At 38.5% G+C, this 17,874-nt stretch overlaps 1 protein-coding gene and 1 long non-coding RNA gene across 5 annotated transcripts; both read left to right on the top strand.

Moving 5' to 3' along the window:
* Positions 1-1,343: 1,343 nt before the first annotated feature.
* Positions 1,344-7,714, top strand: LOC136679317 (uncharacterized). The gene is made up of 4 exons (XR_010796544.1): positions 1,344-1,481; positions 2,133-3,304; positions 3,433-3,499; positions 5,599-7,714. It is a non-coding gene; the product is annotated as an uncharacterized lncRNA (long non-coding RNA).
* A 6,632-nt stretch (positions 7,715-14,346) lies between these two features.
* On the top strand, positions 14,347-17,567 carry LOC136679790 (otoconin-90-like). 4 transcript variants are annotated; one of them, XR_010796586.1, is made up of 5 exons: positions 14,347-14,918; positions 15,864-15,950; positions 16,326-16,490; positions 16,723-16,829; positions 17,302-17,567. XR_010796586.1 is itself a non-coding variant. In XM_066658466.1 (5 exons), exons 1-5 carry the CDS (start codon positions 14,880-14,882, stop codon positions 17,523-17,525), a joined length of 627 nt encoding a protein of 208 aa, XP_066514563.1. In that variant the 5' UTR covers positions 14,347-14,879; the 3' UTR covers positions 17,526-17,567. The 4 variants fall into 4 exon arrangements, 1 of the variants encoding a protein (XP_066514563.1); XM_066658466.1 differs by having other exon boundaries at positions 16,321-16,490; XR_010796587.1 differs by having other exon boundaries at positions 16,321-16,829.
* The last annotated feature ends 307 nt before the right edge of the window (positions 17,568-17,874 follow it).

A 17,874-nucleotide genomic window follows, 5' to 3' on the forward strand; every position in this document is an offset into this window, starting at 1 on the left:
ACTTTAAGTTATAATATAGGGTGACCAGAACCCAACGCCTGGTAAACATTAGACTAATATCAATAGACATTGATATTTTGTTGGTTTTAGGTCGTGGGGTTTAATACTTCAAATTTAACGTCATCTTGATGTAAAATACCTACATTTATTTGTTAGGTATTGGTAATAAAAACCCAGTGTATGATAAACATCATAATCTAAATGTCAACTCAATGTGACATTCTAACAATATTGGATATACTTAGTTGGTTTAAGATGCAACATTCATTCATTCATTTATTAAATGTAACTGCTTATCCACTTTAGGGTTGCAGTGGGTCCGGAGCCTACCTGGAATCAGTGGGGCACTTTTCCTTCACAGTGCGACACACACTCATTCACACACTTATACCTATGGACAGTTTTGAGTAGCCAACTGAGCTACCAACATGTGTTTTTGGACCATGGGAGTAAATTGGAACACCCGGAGAAAACCCACATGAACACAGGGAAAACACACCCAACTAATCACAGACAGTCATGCGGAGCAGGGTTCGAACCTACAGCTGCAGCACCCTAGATTTGTGTGACAGCAACACTACCTGTTGCAGTCCCAAGTTGAATTTTATAAAAAATTCCAAACATCATTCTGATACTCTACCATACTGAAATTAATTAATTAATTAATTCATTGTCTGTAACCGCTAATCCAGTTCAGGGTCGCAGTGGGTCCTGAGCCTACTCAGAATCACTGGGAGCAAGGCAGGAACACACCCTGGAGGGGTCGCCAGTCCTTCGCAGGGTGACACACACTCATACATTCACACCTATGGACACTTTTGAGTCACCAATCCACCTAACAACATGTGTTTTTGGACCTTGGAAGGAAACCTGAACACCTGGAGGAAACCCCCGTAGACACAGGAAAAACACACCAAACTACTCACAGTCACCTGCCGCTCCAGGACCCTAGAGCTGTGTGACAGCGACAGTACCTGCAGCACCATCGTGCTGCCCCAAGCTGCAATGTTAAGAAACCAAAATGCAGTGTGTTCAAAACATTATTCTAATGCCATATTGACATAACATAACAAAATTCAGTTGTGAGATACCATGACCAAAATGTAAAATTATAGAATAAGAAATCATTAAAATCATTTAAAATTAGTTTAAAGAGATCAAAAACTACTGAGATGTTCTTAAGTGGGCAATAATCTGAGCGGTCCAATGGTGGACCAGCAGTGGCCTACCATCAGTGGGTTACCAACATTTTCAAGCCATTTGATAGGTATATGCTTGCCGTCTTAAGAATACAAAACACACTATAAATAAATGCTGTATCGAGTTTGCTACTGAATTGTAATGTATTTTTGAATACAGTATTTTACTGTGTATTGTAATGTATCTTGGGTAACAGACTGGAAGCAGCAATGAAGCTAGCTTTACAGTATTTCACTGTATTGTGAGCTGGGGAGGCTGAGGACTGCAAATGGCATCTAAAGGTGAGTAACTTATTTACACCATTTATTTATCACTTATTTTATTGTTTTGACAACGTAAATATAGCTTAGTTCCAAAATTACATTCGTAATTACATTAGTTCCAAAATACCCCCCCCCCCCCCCTTGGGCAATGGTACAATTTATTTTTGTAACGTCAGTTGTAGGCCTCACTACAAAACAAAACCAGAACAGGACAAGTGAATACTTTTCGTCCAAATAAAAAAAGAGAAAGAATTGTGTTTTTTCATTTAGTTACACCGCGACCCTGAAATGGACGAGCTTAAAAGATGATGATGATAATGATGATGATTTGCGTTAATATTGTTTTATTTTATTTAAATTAGTTAGCGAGAACGGGGCTAACGGTTCCCTGGGGGCGGGGTGACGAGAACAGAGACGGAGAGAAAGAGACAAAACGTATTCAGAGGCTGCAAGCGTTGTCGTACTTTAGGGATTTTGGAACAAAAGTAATGAGTAAATGTATGTTTTAATCATACAGCTCTAAACGTTTCCAACCACATTGTCTTGGTACTGCTTTTTAGCAAGATAGATGGTGCTAGTTATGATAGCCGCGAACATTTAACCAGATAACTCCTGTGGAATTTGCACACTTGTTTGCTCCCAAAAAATGTTAATGTTTTATCGTCGCAGATATCGTCAACTGGCGTTTCCCCCCCTCAAATTAGTCCGTTGGAGGGGATTGAAGCCGGAGACATCACCAGTTTTGTGACGGCTTACAAGCAGGAGACTGAGGGAAAGGTAGGAGAGAAGAGGCGGGAAGAAAACTAAGAGAGGGTTCTGCTCCATTGAAACAGGCTGCCGGTGAAAGTACGGGTCAGTCGTAGCATTATTTATTTATATTTAGCGTAGTAGAGAACGATAATTTGACTGTACAAACAATTGTAAACTCAAAGTCCAGTTTTGGGCTTCTTGCGGGTACTATTCGAGTTTTAGTTAGCTAGCAGAGTAATGCTTTTTAAAGAAGAGAACGGAGGGAAATATAAACATAGAGATGGACAGGGATTCTGGTCATTGATATTGGTCAGTTTGGTAAAATTAGCTACGTTCATTATAACAGAGAATTGTAAACGTAGATGTTGTAGACATTGTAAACATGTAATGTTAGCTACAGACAAACTCCATTCCAGATTATTAGCTAATATATATTTGGAGTGTCAGGTGTGAATGAGGTGCAAGATGGGGGGAGTGAAATAGATTTTACTTTGTGCTGTGTTGAGAATTATAGACTACTGTATTTTGCTGCAGAATTTTGAGCTCCATTCTACGGAGCCCCTAAAGGGATTGGGGGAAAAAATTAAAAAAAGACTATTGTATTTGCGAGGTAACGCAATTGTGTTTGCGAAGGAACGCCAAAGTCTTTTTTTCCCCAGTCCCTTTAGGGGCTCCGTAACAAAGACAATTGTGTATCATAAAACATTTGCAAAGGAGCGCAATGTATTTGCGAGGGAATGCAATAATGTTTGCAAGGGAACACAAAATCAATAGTCTTTTTTTAATTTTTCCCCCAGTCCCTTTAGGGGCTCCATACCATTCCAAATCTGATTTCAGACTCCCATTTTTGTTATTTAGTTTATATAGAGTGTACATTTTAATTGTTTATCAGAGTTTAAGAGTATTGCATTTAAAGTGTCTAAATACTAAATGTTGGCTACCAGTTCTGTGATCACAAATGTAGTGTGTTGGTTTTTGTAATGCATATGAAATGACATCTTATTTCTCTGTACTATATGTTTTAAATGTGGAGAGTCTCGTCGTGCTATGACTTTCAGGAAGTTGGCTGCATTTAAGGCTCACATTTACAGGTATCATTAAAACAGGAAAACTGAAACTAGACCTAGGCTATATCATATAGGTTTTAATTTGACATGTCATTGAAAACTGCAATGGTAAATGTTGAAGACTTAAAATAATTTATATTCTCATCATTTAGGCAAGTGCCACAGTTGCTGATTTTGAAACCCTTAACCTGCTTGTGAGTCCTCTGATTTTTATTCTGGGTATGTATATATAATTGCAAGATACTCCAGAATGACAAAAGTTTAACATTTGAATTAATTACAGTGGAATTTTTGACCAATGCAAGATATTTGCTGACAGTGGAAGGACAAGTGACCTATGTTTGCTCAAGCCTCCATTAATTTCTGGAAAGGCAGCCCTATTCACCTTGTACTAAAATTTCAATTTCCAATATCGACAGGAAATTTCTTTCTTTCTCTCTCTCTACTTGTTTACTTCCTTCTCTGAATTAAACTAGCCTCTATTTCATGTTATCTTACCTGTAATTAAAAGTATTATTATATATAAAAACCTTGAAATATGATAACTTTATTGATGCAGAAACCCCATGTATGAAAATGGATTAAAAAATTCTAAAATTATCTGAAGGTAATTGCTTTTTAATATTTTGACCCGTTTCTGTTGGATAATTCTTTATGAAATTATTATGAAGGGCAGTTACTGTTTACTGTCATTCATTCATCTGTTGCAACCATTTAATTCTAATCAGGGTCATTGTGGGAATCATTTGATGCAGTTGAAATTTTTGCTTTTGATATGTGAAATTAAAGGTCAAATACAGGATTTTCTGATTACTATGATACATTGAAATATTGCATAGCATATCAGTATACATGGCTTTTAGATCAGGTATCAAATTGAAATTGCAGTACTTTTGGGGAAAAAAATGGTTTTGTTGAGTTCGTATTAATATCTATCCTCAGTCTTCACTACAAAAAGTGTGAGCAAGCGACAACTAGGGCTGGGCGATATGACCAAAAATTCATATCTCGATATGCCTAAAAGAAATGGAGATATATGATACGATATGACATTATGAAAGCCATAACAAAATACAATGTCAAAGTATTAGTGTTTATTTTTAGCACCAAATAGGACATGCTGCATTATCTAACTGTAATTATTAATGTAATTCACCCTTTACCTCACTCATTTGCTCTGATTACTTGCAGAAAAATAAAAATAAACATAGCACAAAAAGTAAGAAAATTTGTGTCTGGTTGATTATTTCTTTGTTGTAACAGTACTTCTTGCCAATAAACCTTATACCATTACTGTTAATTTCTCTTTTAAATGGTGCTACATTTGTAAGAAACATGCTTTTGTGAGATGAGCAGTAGAGCTGAGTATGTGGATTGCGACAGTGAAAAATTTGTCAAATACTCACTGCCAGTGCCAAACAGCTTATTTTGTGTAATGGTGTGATGTGGCATCTCCTTCACTTGAAAAATGAGGTTTATCGTCATTGCAAGCAATCTCAATGCAGAAAAAGATATTGAGATGAAATTCTACAACCAGTGGCAATCCCATATCTCCACAGTCTGGGACCAAACTCTAACCTCCAAAATGACAACACTTGCCCCCACAGAGCGGTGTTTATCAGAGACTACCTCCAGAATTTGGTAGTGGAGAGGATGGAATGGCCTGCTAGCTCCTGACCTCAACCCCAATGAACACTTGTGGGATCAGCTTGGGCGTGCTGTTCATGCCACAGTGACCAACACAACCATATGTGTGACCAGCAGTGTGTAACCAGGATGGTGACCATCATGAAGAGAAAGTCCTGGGCTGTTTTGGCTGTTTATGGTTCTTCCACACGCTACTGAAGCTCCTATTTGTTAAAAGAATACATTGTTAAATTGCCAATATGTCTTGTTTCTTCAAACTTCAGTCAGCCAGTCACAACTCACCAAACGAGTCAATGGCAGAATAAACTCTTTGGCATTGGCAGAGAGGATTGGGCTAATGTTTCATTGGCACAACCCACATACTCATTTCTACTGCTCATCCCACAAATGCATGTTCCTTATAAATGTGGCACCATTTCAAAGGGAAATTAACATGATTCCAACAGTATAAGATTTATTGCCAAGAAACATTGTTACAACAAAGATATAATCTACCAAACAAAAATATCCTTATTTTTGTGCTATGTTTAGTTTTAAAAAATGTCTTGCCCATGATGTCATCTGATCTTCCCCTTACTGTATCCTCTTGTGTACAAAATTTTTATTGCAACTTTTTTGTACTTTTATTTCCACATGCTATGTTACTAACTGTGGATTTTTTATTTTTATAGACGCCTCATTGGTAAAAATTCCCAGGGGTGGTAAACGTAGAGAGCAACCAAGAAGTCCTGGACCATGCATCTGTGTGTATCCTTGCTTTAAAGAAACTGATGGACTTTGAATTAAATTTTATTTACAAACCGGATTCCAAAAAAGTTGGGCCACTAAACAAATTGTGAATAAAAACTGAATGCAATGATGTGGAGATGGCAAATGTCAATATTTTATTTTTAATAGAACACAGATGACAGATCAAAAGTTTAATCTGAGTAAATGTAACATTTAAAAAAAATATATGTTCATTCAAAATTTCACAGTGTCAACAAATCCCAACAAAGTTGGGACAAGTAGCAATAAGTGGCAAAAAGGAGGAAATTGAGCATATAACGAACAGCTGGAAGACCAATTAACAATAATTAGGTCAATTGACAACCTGATTGGGTATAAAAAGAGCTTCTCATGGTGTCAGTGTCTCTCTGAAGCCAAGATGGTAAGAGGATCACCAATTTCACCATTGTTGCGCAGAAAGATGTTTGCTGTGCAGCGATACCAGAATGGTGTTACCCAGTGTAAAAAAGCAAAGATTTTTAAGTTATCATCAACCGTGCATAACATCATCAAAAGATTCAGAGAATCTGGAACAATTGCTGTGCATAAGGGTCAAGGCCGTAAAACTCTACTAGATGCTTGTGATCTCCGGGCCCTTAAACATCACTGCACCTTGAACAGGAATGCCACTGTCAAGGAAATAAAAGAATGGGCTCAGAAATACTTCCAGAGAGCATTGTCAGTGAACACAATCCACCGTGCCATCCGCCGTTGCCAGCTGAAACTCTACAGTGCAAAGAGGAAGCCATTTCTAAGCAAGCTCCACAAGCTCAGACATTTGCACTGGGCCAGGGGTCTTTTAAAATGGAGTGTGGCAAAATGGAAGACTGTTCTGTGGTCAGATGAGTCACGATTTGAAGTTCTTTATGGAACACTGGGACGCCATGTCATCCGGACCAGAGGACAGGATAACCCAAGTTGTTATCAACGCTCCGTTCAGAAGCCTGCATCACTGATGGTATGGGGTTGCATGAGTGCTTGTGGCATGGGCAGCTTGCGTGTCTGAAAAGGCACCATTAATGCAGAGAACTATGTTCAGGTTCAAAACATATGTTCAAAACATGCTCAAAACATATGCTCCCATCTAGACGTCATCTCTTTCAGGGAAGACCCTGCATTTTTCAACAAGATAATGCCAGACCACATTCTGCAGCAATCACATCATCATGGCTACGTAGGAGAAGGATCCGGGTACTGAAATGGCCAGCCTGCAGTCCAGATCTTTCACCTATAGAGAGCATTTGGCGCATCATAAAGAGGAAGGTGTGACAAAGAAGGCCCAAGAGGCCTGTATTAGACATGAATGGGAGAGCATTCCTATTTCTAAACTTGAGAAACTGGTCTCCTCTGTCCCCAGACATCTTTTGAGTGTTGTAAGAAGAAGGGGGGATGCCACACAGTGGTAAAAAATGGCCTTGTCCCAACTTTTTTGGGATTTGTTGATGCCATGAAATTTTGAAACAACACATTTTTCCCTTACAAATGATACATTATCTCAGTTTAAACTTTTGATCTGTGATTTGTGTTATATTCTGAATAAAATATTAGATGTTGGCACCTCCAAATCATTGCATTCAGTTTTTATTCACAATTTGTTTAGTGTCCCAACTTTTTTGGAATCCAGTTTGTATTTAAAGGTTCATGTTCAACACAAAACTGACTCTAAGTCAGTAACATGTTGGGTTCACTGATGATATTTGAAATACAAAGTTTTAGCAATCCAGATTACATATTTTTTATTACATTTTTCATGATGTTTTACGGTCACTATTTGTGTTGTCTGGTAAGATCAAAATTCATGTGATATAACGTAATGTTTTACTATAAAGATTTGGGCACCTTTCTTGTAATTCATCAAGGCAATAATGTAATTGGATATTGTGAAGTATTTTTGGTTAGAAAAAAAAGCAAATATCATAAGGGGCAAAAATATTAAGTTCAAGTAAAACATAAATGATTTGAACATGTTATGTAGTACTTGAAATTTGTCCACATTTTGCATATATTCAGTTTTAATAAAGCGTGTTACTGATTTTAATTCTGAATGTAGATTTGGACTTCTTTTGTGTATGTTATGGTTATAGTATTTTTAAAGTATTCATGCTTGGCAGACTTGATTTTTTTTTATTTAATAGTAACAATAATCTTAATACAAAAATATTACGTGCTGGTATTGTTCAGTATATATAAAGAATTGAATGTAATTTAGATACTGTTTGTAATTAGTGTTCCTCTGTAAAAAGGTATTGTTTCTGAAAAAGGCAGTAAATGGCTGGCAATTCTGCTGAAAATATTACTGTACATTTAAATATTTAGAGTAAAACATTGTATTATGCAATTACAGTAGTATTCTGTAAATTTTAAATACAATCTTGTTCCTGTACAAATGCAGTAATTGGCTGGAAACTCTGTTGCCAGGTATTTACTGTAAATCCTAATATTTACAGTTAAGTTTTATTCATTTACAGTAGTATTTTGTAAAGTTGAAATACATTTATGTTCCTGTAAATATACAGTAATTGTCTGGGAGCTCAGCTGATAGTTATTTACTGTAAATCAGTTTTTACAGTAAAGTATTGTATTATTTAATTACAGTAGTATGCTGTAAATGTGAAATACGGTAGTGTTGAGGCTCTATGTCACACCAGTGTTGGGTTTAGACGTCGACCCGATTTTCATTACAACTAAAACAACATTGGAGCTTGACGTCACCCGAATGTTAATTTTTGAGTAATATCTTACTTTGATTACTAACCATAATTCAATGTCTAAACTACATTGAGTCTTGATGTCACACCAATGTTGGGATTTGACGTCAACCCAAATTTTCATTTCCAACTAAAAATCAACATCTATACAATATTGGAGCATGACATCATCCTGACGTTAAATTTTGAGTAATATCTGACTTTGATTACTAACCATACTTCAACGTCTAACCAATGTTGGTTCTTGATGTCACATCAATGTTGGGTTTAGATGTCAACCCGAGTTTCATTTCCAACTAAAAATCAACATCTACACAACGTTGGAGTTTGACGTCATCCTGACGTTAATTTTTGAGTAATATCTGACTTTGATTACTAACCATATTTCAACGTCTAACCAACGTTGAGTCTTGACGTCACATCAATGTTGGGTTTAGACGTCAACCCGATTTTCATTTCCAACTAGAAATCAACATCTACACAACGTTGGAGTTTGACGTCATCCTGACGTTAATTTTTGAGTAATATCTGACTTTGATTACTAACCATATTTCAACGTCTAACCAACGTTGAGTCTTGACGTTACATCAATGTTGGGTTTAGACGTCAACCCGATTTTCATTTCCAACTAAAAATCAACATCTACACAACGTTGGAGTTTGACGTCATCCTGACGTTAATTTTTGAGTAATATCTGACTTTGATTACTAACCATATTTCAACGTCTAACCAACGTTGAGTCTTGACGTCACATCAATGTTGGGTTTAGACGTCAACCCGATTTTCATTTCCAACTAAAAATCAACATCTACACAACGTTGGAGTTTGACGTCATCCTGACGTTAATTTTTGAGTAATATCTGACTTTGATTACTAACCATACTTCAACGTCTAACCAATGTTGGTTCTTGATGTCACATCAATGTTGGGTTTAGATGTCAACCCGAGTTTCATTTCCAACTAAAAATCAACATCTACACAACGTTGGAGTTTGACGTCATCCTGACGTTAATTTTTGAGTAATATCTGACTTTGATTACTAACCATATTTCAACGTCTAACCAACGTTGAGTCTTGACGTCACATCAATGTTGGGTTTAGACGTCAACCCGATTTTCATTTCCAACTAAAAATCAACATCTACACAACGTTGGAGTTTGACGTCATCCTGACGTTAATTTTTGAGTAATATCTGACTTTGATTACTAACCATATTTCAACGTCTAACCAACGTTGAGTCTTGACGTCACATCAATGTTGGGTTTAGACATCAACCCGATTTTCATTTCCAACTAAAAATCAACATCTACACAACGTTGGAGTTTGACGTCATCCTGACGTTAATTTTTGAGTAATATCTGACTTTGATTACTAACCATATTTCAACGTCTAACCAACGTTGAGTCTTGACGTCACATTAATGTTGAGTTTAGACGTCAACCCGATTTTCATTTCCAACTAAAAATCAACGTCTGTCCAACGTTAGAGACCAACGCCTTTCTGACGTCAAATTGACGTCCTGTGCCTGCTGGGAGGAGGACACACAGACACGGGAGCATCCTGAAACACTGGCATCCCTCCGCTCCACCGTCAACAAACCTGAGTGATCGCGAGAAGCGGCGGGACGACAGCACCAGCGTCTCAGTTTACTATAATTCCCTGTGTCCATGCACCCCCCGGATCTGCCGCCTTTATCTATGGGGGAGCATTAGCTACCAAATGATAAACTAAACAAATGAGTTTTTAGCCTACATTTGAAGATTGCGACTGTGTCTGAGTCCCGAACATTTTTTGGAAGATCATTCCAGAGTTGGGGGGCTTTATAAGAAAAGGCTCTTCCCCCAGCTGAGGCCTTCTGAATTCTGGGAACATTTAAAAATCCAGTATTCTGTGATCTGAGTGAACGTGGAGGCTCATAATAGGAAATTGTATCTTGAAGATATTCAGGAGCAAGCCCATGTAGAGCTTTATATGTTAATAACAAAATCTTGTAGTCAATGCGGAATTTAACAGGCAGCCAATGAAGTGATGATAAAACTGGGCTGATATGTTTAAATTTTCTAGTTTTAGTGAGGACCCTAGCTGCAGCATTTTGAACTAGTTGAAGTTTTCTTAAATTGCTGCTGGTGCATCCTGACAGTAGTGCGTTACAGTAGTCAAGCCTTGAAGTAATAAAGGCATGTACTAATGTTTCTGCGTCCTGAGGGGATAAGGCATTTCTAATATTAGCAATATTGCGAAGATGTAAAAAAGCTGTCCTAGTGATACTACCTATGTGTTGATCAAATGATAAATCCGGGTCAATTATGACACCAAGATTTTTTGCTGCTGAACCAGGTTTAACTGGAAAGTCAGCGAGATTTAAAATTAAATCTGATAATTTATTTCTTGCCACTTTTGGACCCAAAAGCAGGACCTCTGTTTTGTTGCTGTTTAGAAGGAGGAAGTTACGCAACATCCAGCCTTTCACGTCTTTTACACAGTCCTCTATTTTCTTTAATCTGTGTTTGTCATCGGGCTTGGCTGAAATATACAATTGTGTGTCGTCTGCGTAACAGTGAAAGTTAATGTCATGGTTTCTTATAACTGTGCCTAGCGGTAACATGTATAATGTAAATAATAATGGTCCTAAAATAGAGCCTTGTGGAATTCCAAATCTTACTTTAGAATAATTTGAAGTTAGATTGTTTACTTTTACGAATTGATAACGTTCCGTTAAGTAAGATTTGAACCATAATAGGGCTGTCCCTGTGATTCCAACCATGTTTTCTAACCTTTCTATGAGAATATTGTGGTCTATTGTATCGAAGGCTGCGCTTAGGTCAAGAAGCACCAACAGGGATACGTGGCCTTGATCAGAGGCAAGAAGAAGATCATTTGTTATCTTGACTAGAGCTGTCTCTGTACTATGATGTTGCCTGAATCCAGATTGGAATTTTTCATATATATGATTCTTATGTAGATATGAACTAAGTTGTTGGGCCACAGCTCTTTCTAAGATCTTAGACAGAAATGGCAAATTAGAAATAGGCCTGTAATTAGACAGTGTACTAGCATCAAGATTTGGTTTCTTGATCATAGGTTTAATAACTGCTAGTTTAAAAGCTTTGGGTACATGGCCCAGACTAAGCGATGAGTTTACTATAGTTAAAAGAGGATCAATAATAGCTGGTAGTACTTCTTTGAGCAACTTTGTGGGAATTGCGTCAAGTGTGCAAGTTGTACAGTTTGCGGAGGTGATAATCTTCTCTAGTTCTAATTGTGGGAGTGGGTAAAAGGTTTCAAGTCTTTCTTTTACAGTTATATTATGTTTTATTTCATTCACATCGGGTGGCAGCCAGGATGGATTTGATCCTGTGGCTAGAGTTTGTTGTCTAATATTCTCAATTTTATTATTAAAAAAGTCCATAAAATCTTTACTGGTGAGAGTTGCTGGAATTAGTTGTTCAGAACCTGCTTGATTTTTTGTAATTCTAGAAAACACACTAAACAGTGCTCTCGGATTATTTTTATTATTGGAGATCAGCGAGGCCAGATATGCTGAGCGAGCTTTAGTGAGGGCATTTCTATACTCTATAAGGCTGTCCTTCCAGGCAGAATGAAACACTTCAAGCTTGGTTGATCGCCATTTCCGCTCTAGTTTTCGTAATGTTTGTTTTAAAGTACGGGTCTTATCGTTATACCATGGTGCGAGCTTTTTCTGTCTTATACTTTTATGTTTAAGTGGTGCTACCTTTTCTAAAGTAGATCGACAGGTATTTTCTAGGTAATCAGTTAGTACATCTAGGTCCATTGGGTCTGATGGAGTTGGAACTGGGGTCGATAATTCTGGTAGGTTTTCTATAAATTGTAGGGCGGTAGATGGTTTTATTATACGCCTTGTAGAATAGCGAGGGTTCTTACATATATTATGGATAAAACGTAGCTCATATGAAATTAAGTAATGATCGGAGATTGCTGAGGATTGTGGTAAGATATTAATTTTGTCAATGTTAAGACCTAGTGTCAGAACTAAGTCTAAAGTGTGGCTGCAGTAGTGTGTAGGCCCTGTTACATTTTGAGTAATACCAATAGAGTCTAAGATAAAGGTAAATGCCTTTTTTAGTGGGTCACTTTCATTCTCAAAATGGATATTGAAATCTCCTACAATTATAACTTTATGATTGCACACCGCTAGGTTTGTAGCAAAATCGCTGAATTCTTTCAGAAATTCTAAGTAAGGCCCTGGTGGTCTGTAAATGTTGCATAATAAAAATGCGTCCTTTTTTGTGACCGGATTTGTAATAATAGTGGAGAGAACCTCAAAAGAAGAGAAGGTGTCACATTGTTTAAGACTAATTTCTAGGGTATTTTGGTAAATTACACATACTCCACCTCCTTTGCCTGATATTCTTGGGCTATGTGCATAATTATAGCCTAGGGGGGTGGCTTCATTTAGTGCTAAATATTCATTTGGTTTAACCCACGTTTCCGTGAGACAGAAAACATTGAATTTATGATCACTTATAATATCATTTACGATGAGTGCTTTTGAGTTTAGTGATCTTATGTTGAGTAACCCAAATTTTAGTTCTGAGGTGTTGCTGCTAGGTGTTGTGTATGATTTAATATTGATTAGGTTACTGAAACAGGCTGATTTTGTTTTTCTACTTTTACATTTAGTTCGGGGGAAAGACACAGTCTCAATACAGTTGAACCTGGGTGACGTCTCAAGACAGTTCGCAGACGGTCGGTTTAGCCTGTCTGTCTGTCTCTAATATGGCTAACAATGGATAACTTTTTTTTCCTCCGCATTATGCAACACAGCAGGACACTTTACCACCCTGATGCAACAAGGTGGTGGGCTTCTGAGCTTCTAAGTGTTGCGTGGCTCTCTCCAGCACAGGGAAAGGTGCTGTGTGTGATAAATCTATCCATCTTTCAAATCTGTTTAAGTTAGTACTGCACTCTGAAGCCAGACAGACAGTCCCCAATATGGAGCCCACACCAAAAACATCACCTGACTGCAGCCCATGGATAGTGTAGTCATTTGGCTTCATAGCTTCAGATTCATATACTTAGGCTAACAGCTTCTGTCAATGACCATTTTGATTTGTTGACTAATGGGTACAGTCCTATTTCCATTATTAAATTATGTGTTATTGTGACTGACAGGTGACGAATACAGGGATCTGACTCTAGTGACCCCAGCATATAATCCTCAGACTGTATTTGCTTCTTCTGCTACACACACACCTGACCCCAAAACTGAGAGGATGGACGCCTTTTCAATCACTGCCTCCACAGACTCACACCCACCCACCAGCACACACACTCCATCACAAGAAGAAGAGGAGGACAGTGAAGATGAAAGTGAGGAAAACAGAGGTGAGGAGAACTCCTCCAAACAACAGTGACCACACACACCTGGGGTTCCAGCGACTTTGATGACATCACCGATGACCTCACCACCACAACGTACCTGAGCCTGACTGCTTCACATACAGAGAGCAGTGAGGAGAAGAATGATACGGAAACAAAAACAGAGGGAGACAGAGCAAGTAAGGAAAAGATGGATGAAGAAAGTAATGAAGATGAAGAAAAAGAGGAGCAGAGTGCAGAGAAATCAAGTAATGAGAGAAAGGAGGAGAAGAAAGAGGATGAAGAAAGCTTAAAAGCCCATTACAGACAACCTATGCTCTATTTTACTACTCTACTCCCTGCAACAGCCAATCAAATCACAACTCAGTCAACAGCCCCGCCCCTGAAGGCCAATCAAATCACTTCTCACCCAGTAGTCCAGTCTTCAACAGCCAATCAGATCACATCCGATCCAACATCCCTCAGTAAAGCCACTTCTACACAGTCCACTTCTGGAAGAGAGAGGGATGAAAGCAGGGATGAGGTGAGTAAAGAAGAAGAGGATGAACCGATAGAAGTAAAGAGAGAAACAGAAGAAAAGACTAAAGTAAACATGGAAATCGCCAGCACAACACACACCCCAGTGAACACACACAAACACACCTCTGTAAGGCCTCTGTCTGAGGAGGAACAGGATGAAGGGGAGGAGGAGGAGGAAGAGGAGAGAGACAGTGATGAAAATAACAAACACACAAGTGCAAAAACAAGTCCAGCTCAAACATCTGCTGAGGTCAGACCTTCACAGACGTCCCCTAAATTAACAAGCACACACCTTTCACACACAATAAGTACACACATGCCATACACACCACCCACAACACGCACACAGATTAAACACACACCACTAAACACACACAAACCCTCTACTCCACACTCACAAACCAAAGCAAAACCAGCTGAAATCCACAAGCTTGAGACCCCTCCCACACCCAGAGATCCACTCCAGCCCAATTCCAAGCCTCACCTGGACCCAGTGCCCCCTCTCAGACCCTCCTACCACACCCCAACGCCCCCCACCATCACAGACGGACACTCAAAAGAGGAGGAGGAGCAGGAAAAGGAGAAGAAAGACAAAGATGAAGAGGAGACTACTGACAGCTCACAAGAGCGCGACAGTAAGATATTTAAGCTTATTTCAATTAACAATATATTAAGGGCTCCTTTCATTTATTTCAATTCCAGTCAAAACTAAATTAAAAGGTGGTCAATCTGTGTCGCCTCCAAAAAAGCAGCCAGGCAAATTCATGGAAGTAATTATAATATTTTAATATTTTTTCTCTGAAGTGAATTTCACGGATGTGGATATTCAGTTGAAATGTTGAAAAGCATGAACTGAGATGAGGATATTGCTCTATTCCTGCTCCATATGCTCAGGGAGAGTGCTAACTGCATGAAAATAAACATAGACAAAATGTGCTATAAAACTAAACTAAAAAGCAAGTGGTACCACTTTTAAAAAAGATTACATAATAGTTTATAAATGGCTTAAAAACACCTTACAGATCATTAATAATTATTTATAACACAGAGATAGAAAGGAAAACAGTGACCTCTTTTATGTCTGAAAATGCTGAAAGTGTCAGAACTCACTGAAAATGTTGAGGTAAAGAATAAACTAAGAATACGTATTTAACTAAGGATGTGAGTTTAGTCGTTTCACACGTTAATGTACACCACAGTATCATTAATAAACAAAAAGACACTCTCTTGGTGATTAATTAATTAATTAGTTAAACTCATTAACAAACCTGTGTTGGAGCTGACGGGGTTAATGCCGACTAATGGAGGAGACACAGTGAGGTCAGTATTCAGTGAGATCTGAGGTTTAACTGTTGATGGATGTGGGTTCACTATTTTTTTCCTTCAAACATTCCATTACTTCTTAAAAGACACAGAGCTTCTGAACATAAACAAACCAGAGAGAACAGTGTTACCCCACAATCGTAGACACATCCTTTAAAAGATACATCCAAGAAAAAAAGTCCAAAATGCTGTAATTGAAGTTCGATGAACAGTCTCTGGAAATGTGGAATACAACGTGTGTGTGTGTGTGTTTCCAGAGACCATCCAGAAGCGAGCACTGCCGTTGTCTGCCTGGTCTTTGCTGGAGGCAGCAGGACTCTCCGAGATCCAAGCACATTCTGAAGGTGAGAGAAAACACCACACTGGAGTGGATCAGGGAGAGAGAGAGAGAAATACAACAGACAGAGTGTGTGGCTACTTTAAAGTGCACAGTCTGTAAAATCTCAGAACCCGAGGTCACCATGCTCAGTGATGTGGATGTAGAAGTAGAACCATGTTCTCCTGACAACACTTCTTCAGGGTTGAACTGTGATCTGTCATTAGTAAATGACTTTACTAATGCTCTAGAGGCAATCAAATCCTTACAGCAGTGGTCCATCTATTTGTTTATTGTAAAGCCTTTACAGAAGACATAAATCCTGATTTATTGCCTTCATTTCTGAAATGATGTCCATGCAGTGTGTGTTACTGTGTAATGTGTGTGTTTGTACAAAGTGCAGAATGTCATTGGTTCAGTATAACTCTATGGGAGCCGTTGTGAGAGAGTTTGAAGCTTTGGGTCAGATGCTCCACTGTCTAACTGGTCGTTGTCCAAGCGAGTATCAGTTTTACGGCTGTTACTGTGGACAACAAGGCAGCGGCAGGCCTCAGGATCCACTGGACCGGTAAAACACACACACACACAACTCATCTCAGATCAGCATGTGACACTCAGCATTTTCCAGTATTTAACTCTGTACACTACTCTCAGTAAACTCTGGCCTACACTGAGAGCTAAAAGTATGTAGACATCTCTAACAGGTATAAAATAGAACCCATATGCACCCATGTCCCTAGTGTGGGGCAGTGGAAATGACTCAGGAGAATTCAAGATCATTTCTTTGCATGCTTTTTCAGGTGCTGCTTTCTTCATCAGTGCTGTTTGGAGCAGATATCGTCTCTGGGATGCAGCAGAAGCAGAAAACACAACCTTCACGTCAGCTGCAGCGATGGCAGGCCGCAGTGTGAGTTTGAGTTTAGAATACAGTTATCTTAAAGGTGACATTCATGATTTTAAACACTTTGTATAAAAGTCTCCTCTCCATGTGAAACCTGGAAACCACTCTAATGTGTTTACGAAGCCCCAGTGTCTGTAAATGGGTAAAAAAACAATGTGTCTGGGTCCGGTATGCTAGGCTTTCTCTCTCTCTGCTCACGGCAGAGAAGCAGAGAATCTGAACAACGAATAGAGCTCTGAATGTTGAACGGCATGTACCGAGATGAAGATATTTCTTCATTTCTGTTCCATCAGTGGTTAATATTGACTTATTTGCGCTGTTACAGTTACATTACTTAAGGTGGAACTGACTCTAAATTCAGGAGAGCGATAATTGCATGAAAGTAAACACAGACTGAAAGTGCTACAAAACTAAACAGCTCGAGTTACAAATAAACTCTTGCAGACAAGTTACACTTGGTTTTTTTTTTCTCTCACAGGTGTTGGCATGAGTGTGTGTGATCGTCTGCGGTGTGTGTGTGACCGCACCGCAGCTGAATGTATGGCAGCATCACACTTCAACCATTCAATCAGCTCTCTGTGCTTGGGGCCACGCCCATCCTGTAACTTTAGGCTCCGTAGGCTAGATAGATGTAGATTTAGGCTCTGTAAATATAAGACCCAAGTCTTAGACTTTTCTTCTCATCATTATAAATGTAAATGATGTATCCTCAGGATTATTAGCCGTTAATAGTATTTATCAAGTCTCTGGAATGTTAACTTTGACTCAGTGTTTTTTAACTATTAAAATATTGGTCATTTTTGTTTTCATAAATTGTGTTGGATCAATGCTACTGACCACTTTTCAGCTCTACCTTTACAGCCAGTGTATTCCATCTCTTGTTCTGTACACTTCGTTAGTCCCAGAGAGTGTGAGTGGATCAGACACAGCAGTGCTGCTTAAGTTTTTACACTCACCTTGTTGGTCCACCTTGTAGAAGAAAAGTCAGGGACATCAGCTCATCAACTGCTGCATGGTTAGTCCTCATCTAGTCCTTCATCAGTGGTCACAG

The sequence above is a fragment of the Hoplias malabaricus genome, chromosome Y (assembly GCF_029633855.1).
Source record: "Hoplias malabaricus isolate fHopMal1 chromosome Y, fHopMal1.hap1, whole genome shotgun sequence".
Classification (NCBI taxonomy): Eukaryota; Metazoa; Chordata; class Actinopteri; order Characiformes; family Erythrinidae; genus Hoplias; species Hoplias malabaricus.

Bases quoted from the DNA above. Each gene is read 5' to 3' on its own strand.
- LOC136679790 (XM_066658466.1), top strand. From the start codon at position 14,880: ATGAAGAGGAGACTACTGACAGCTCACAAGAGCGCGACA. The intron at 14,919-15,863 runs GTAAGATATTTA...GTGTGTTTCCAG, and splicing joins CAGCTCACAAGAGCGCGACA to AGACCATCCAGAAGCGAGCA. The intron at 15,951-16,320 runs GTGAGAGAAAAC...GTTTGTACAAAG, and splicing joins GATCCAAGCACATTCTGAAG to TGCAGAATGTCATTGGTTCA.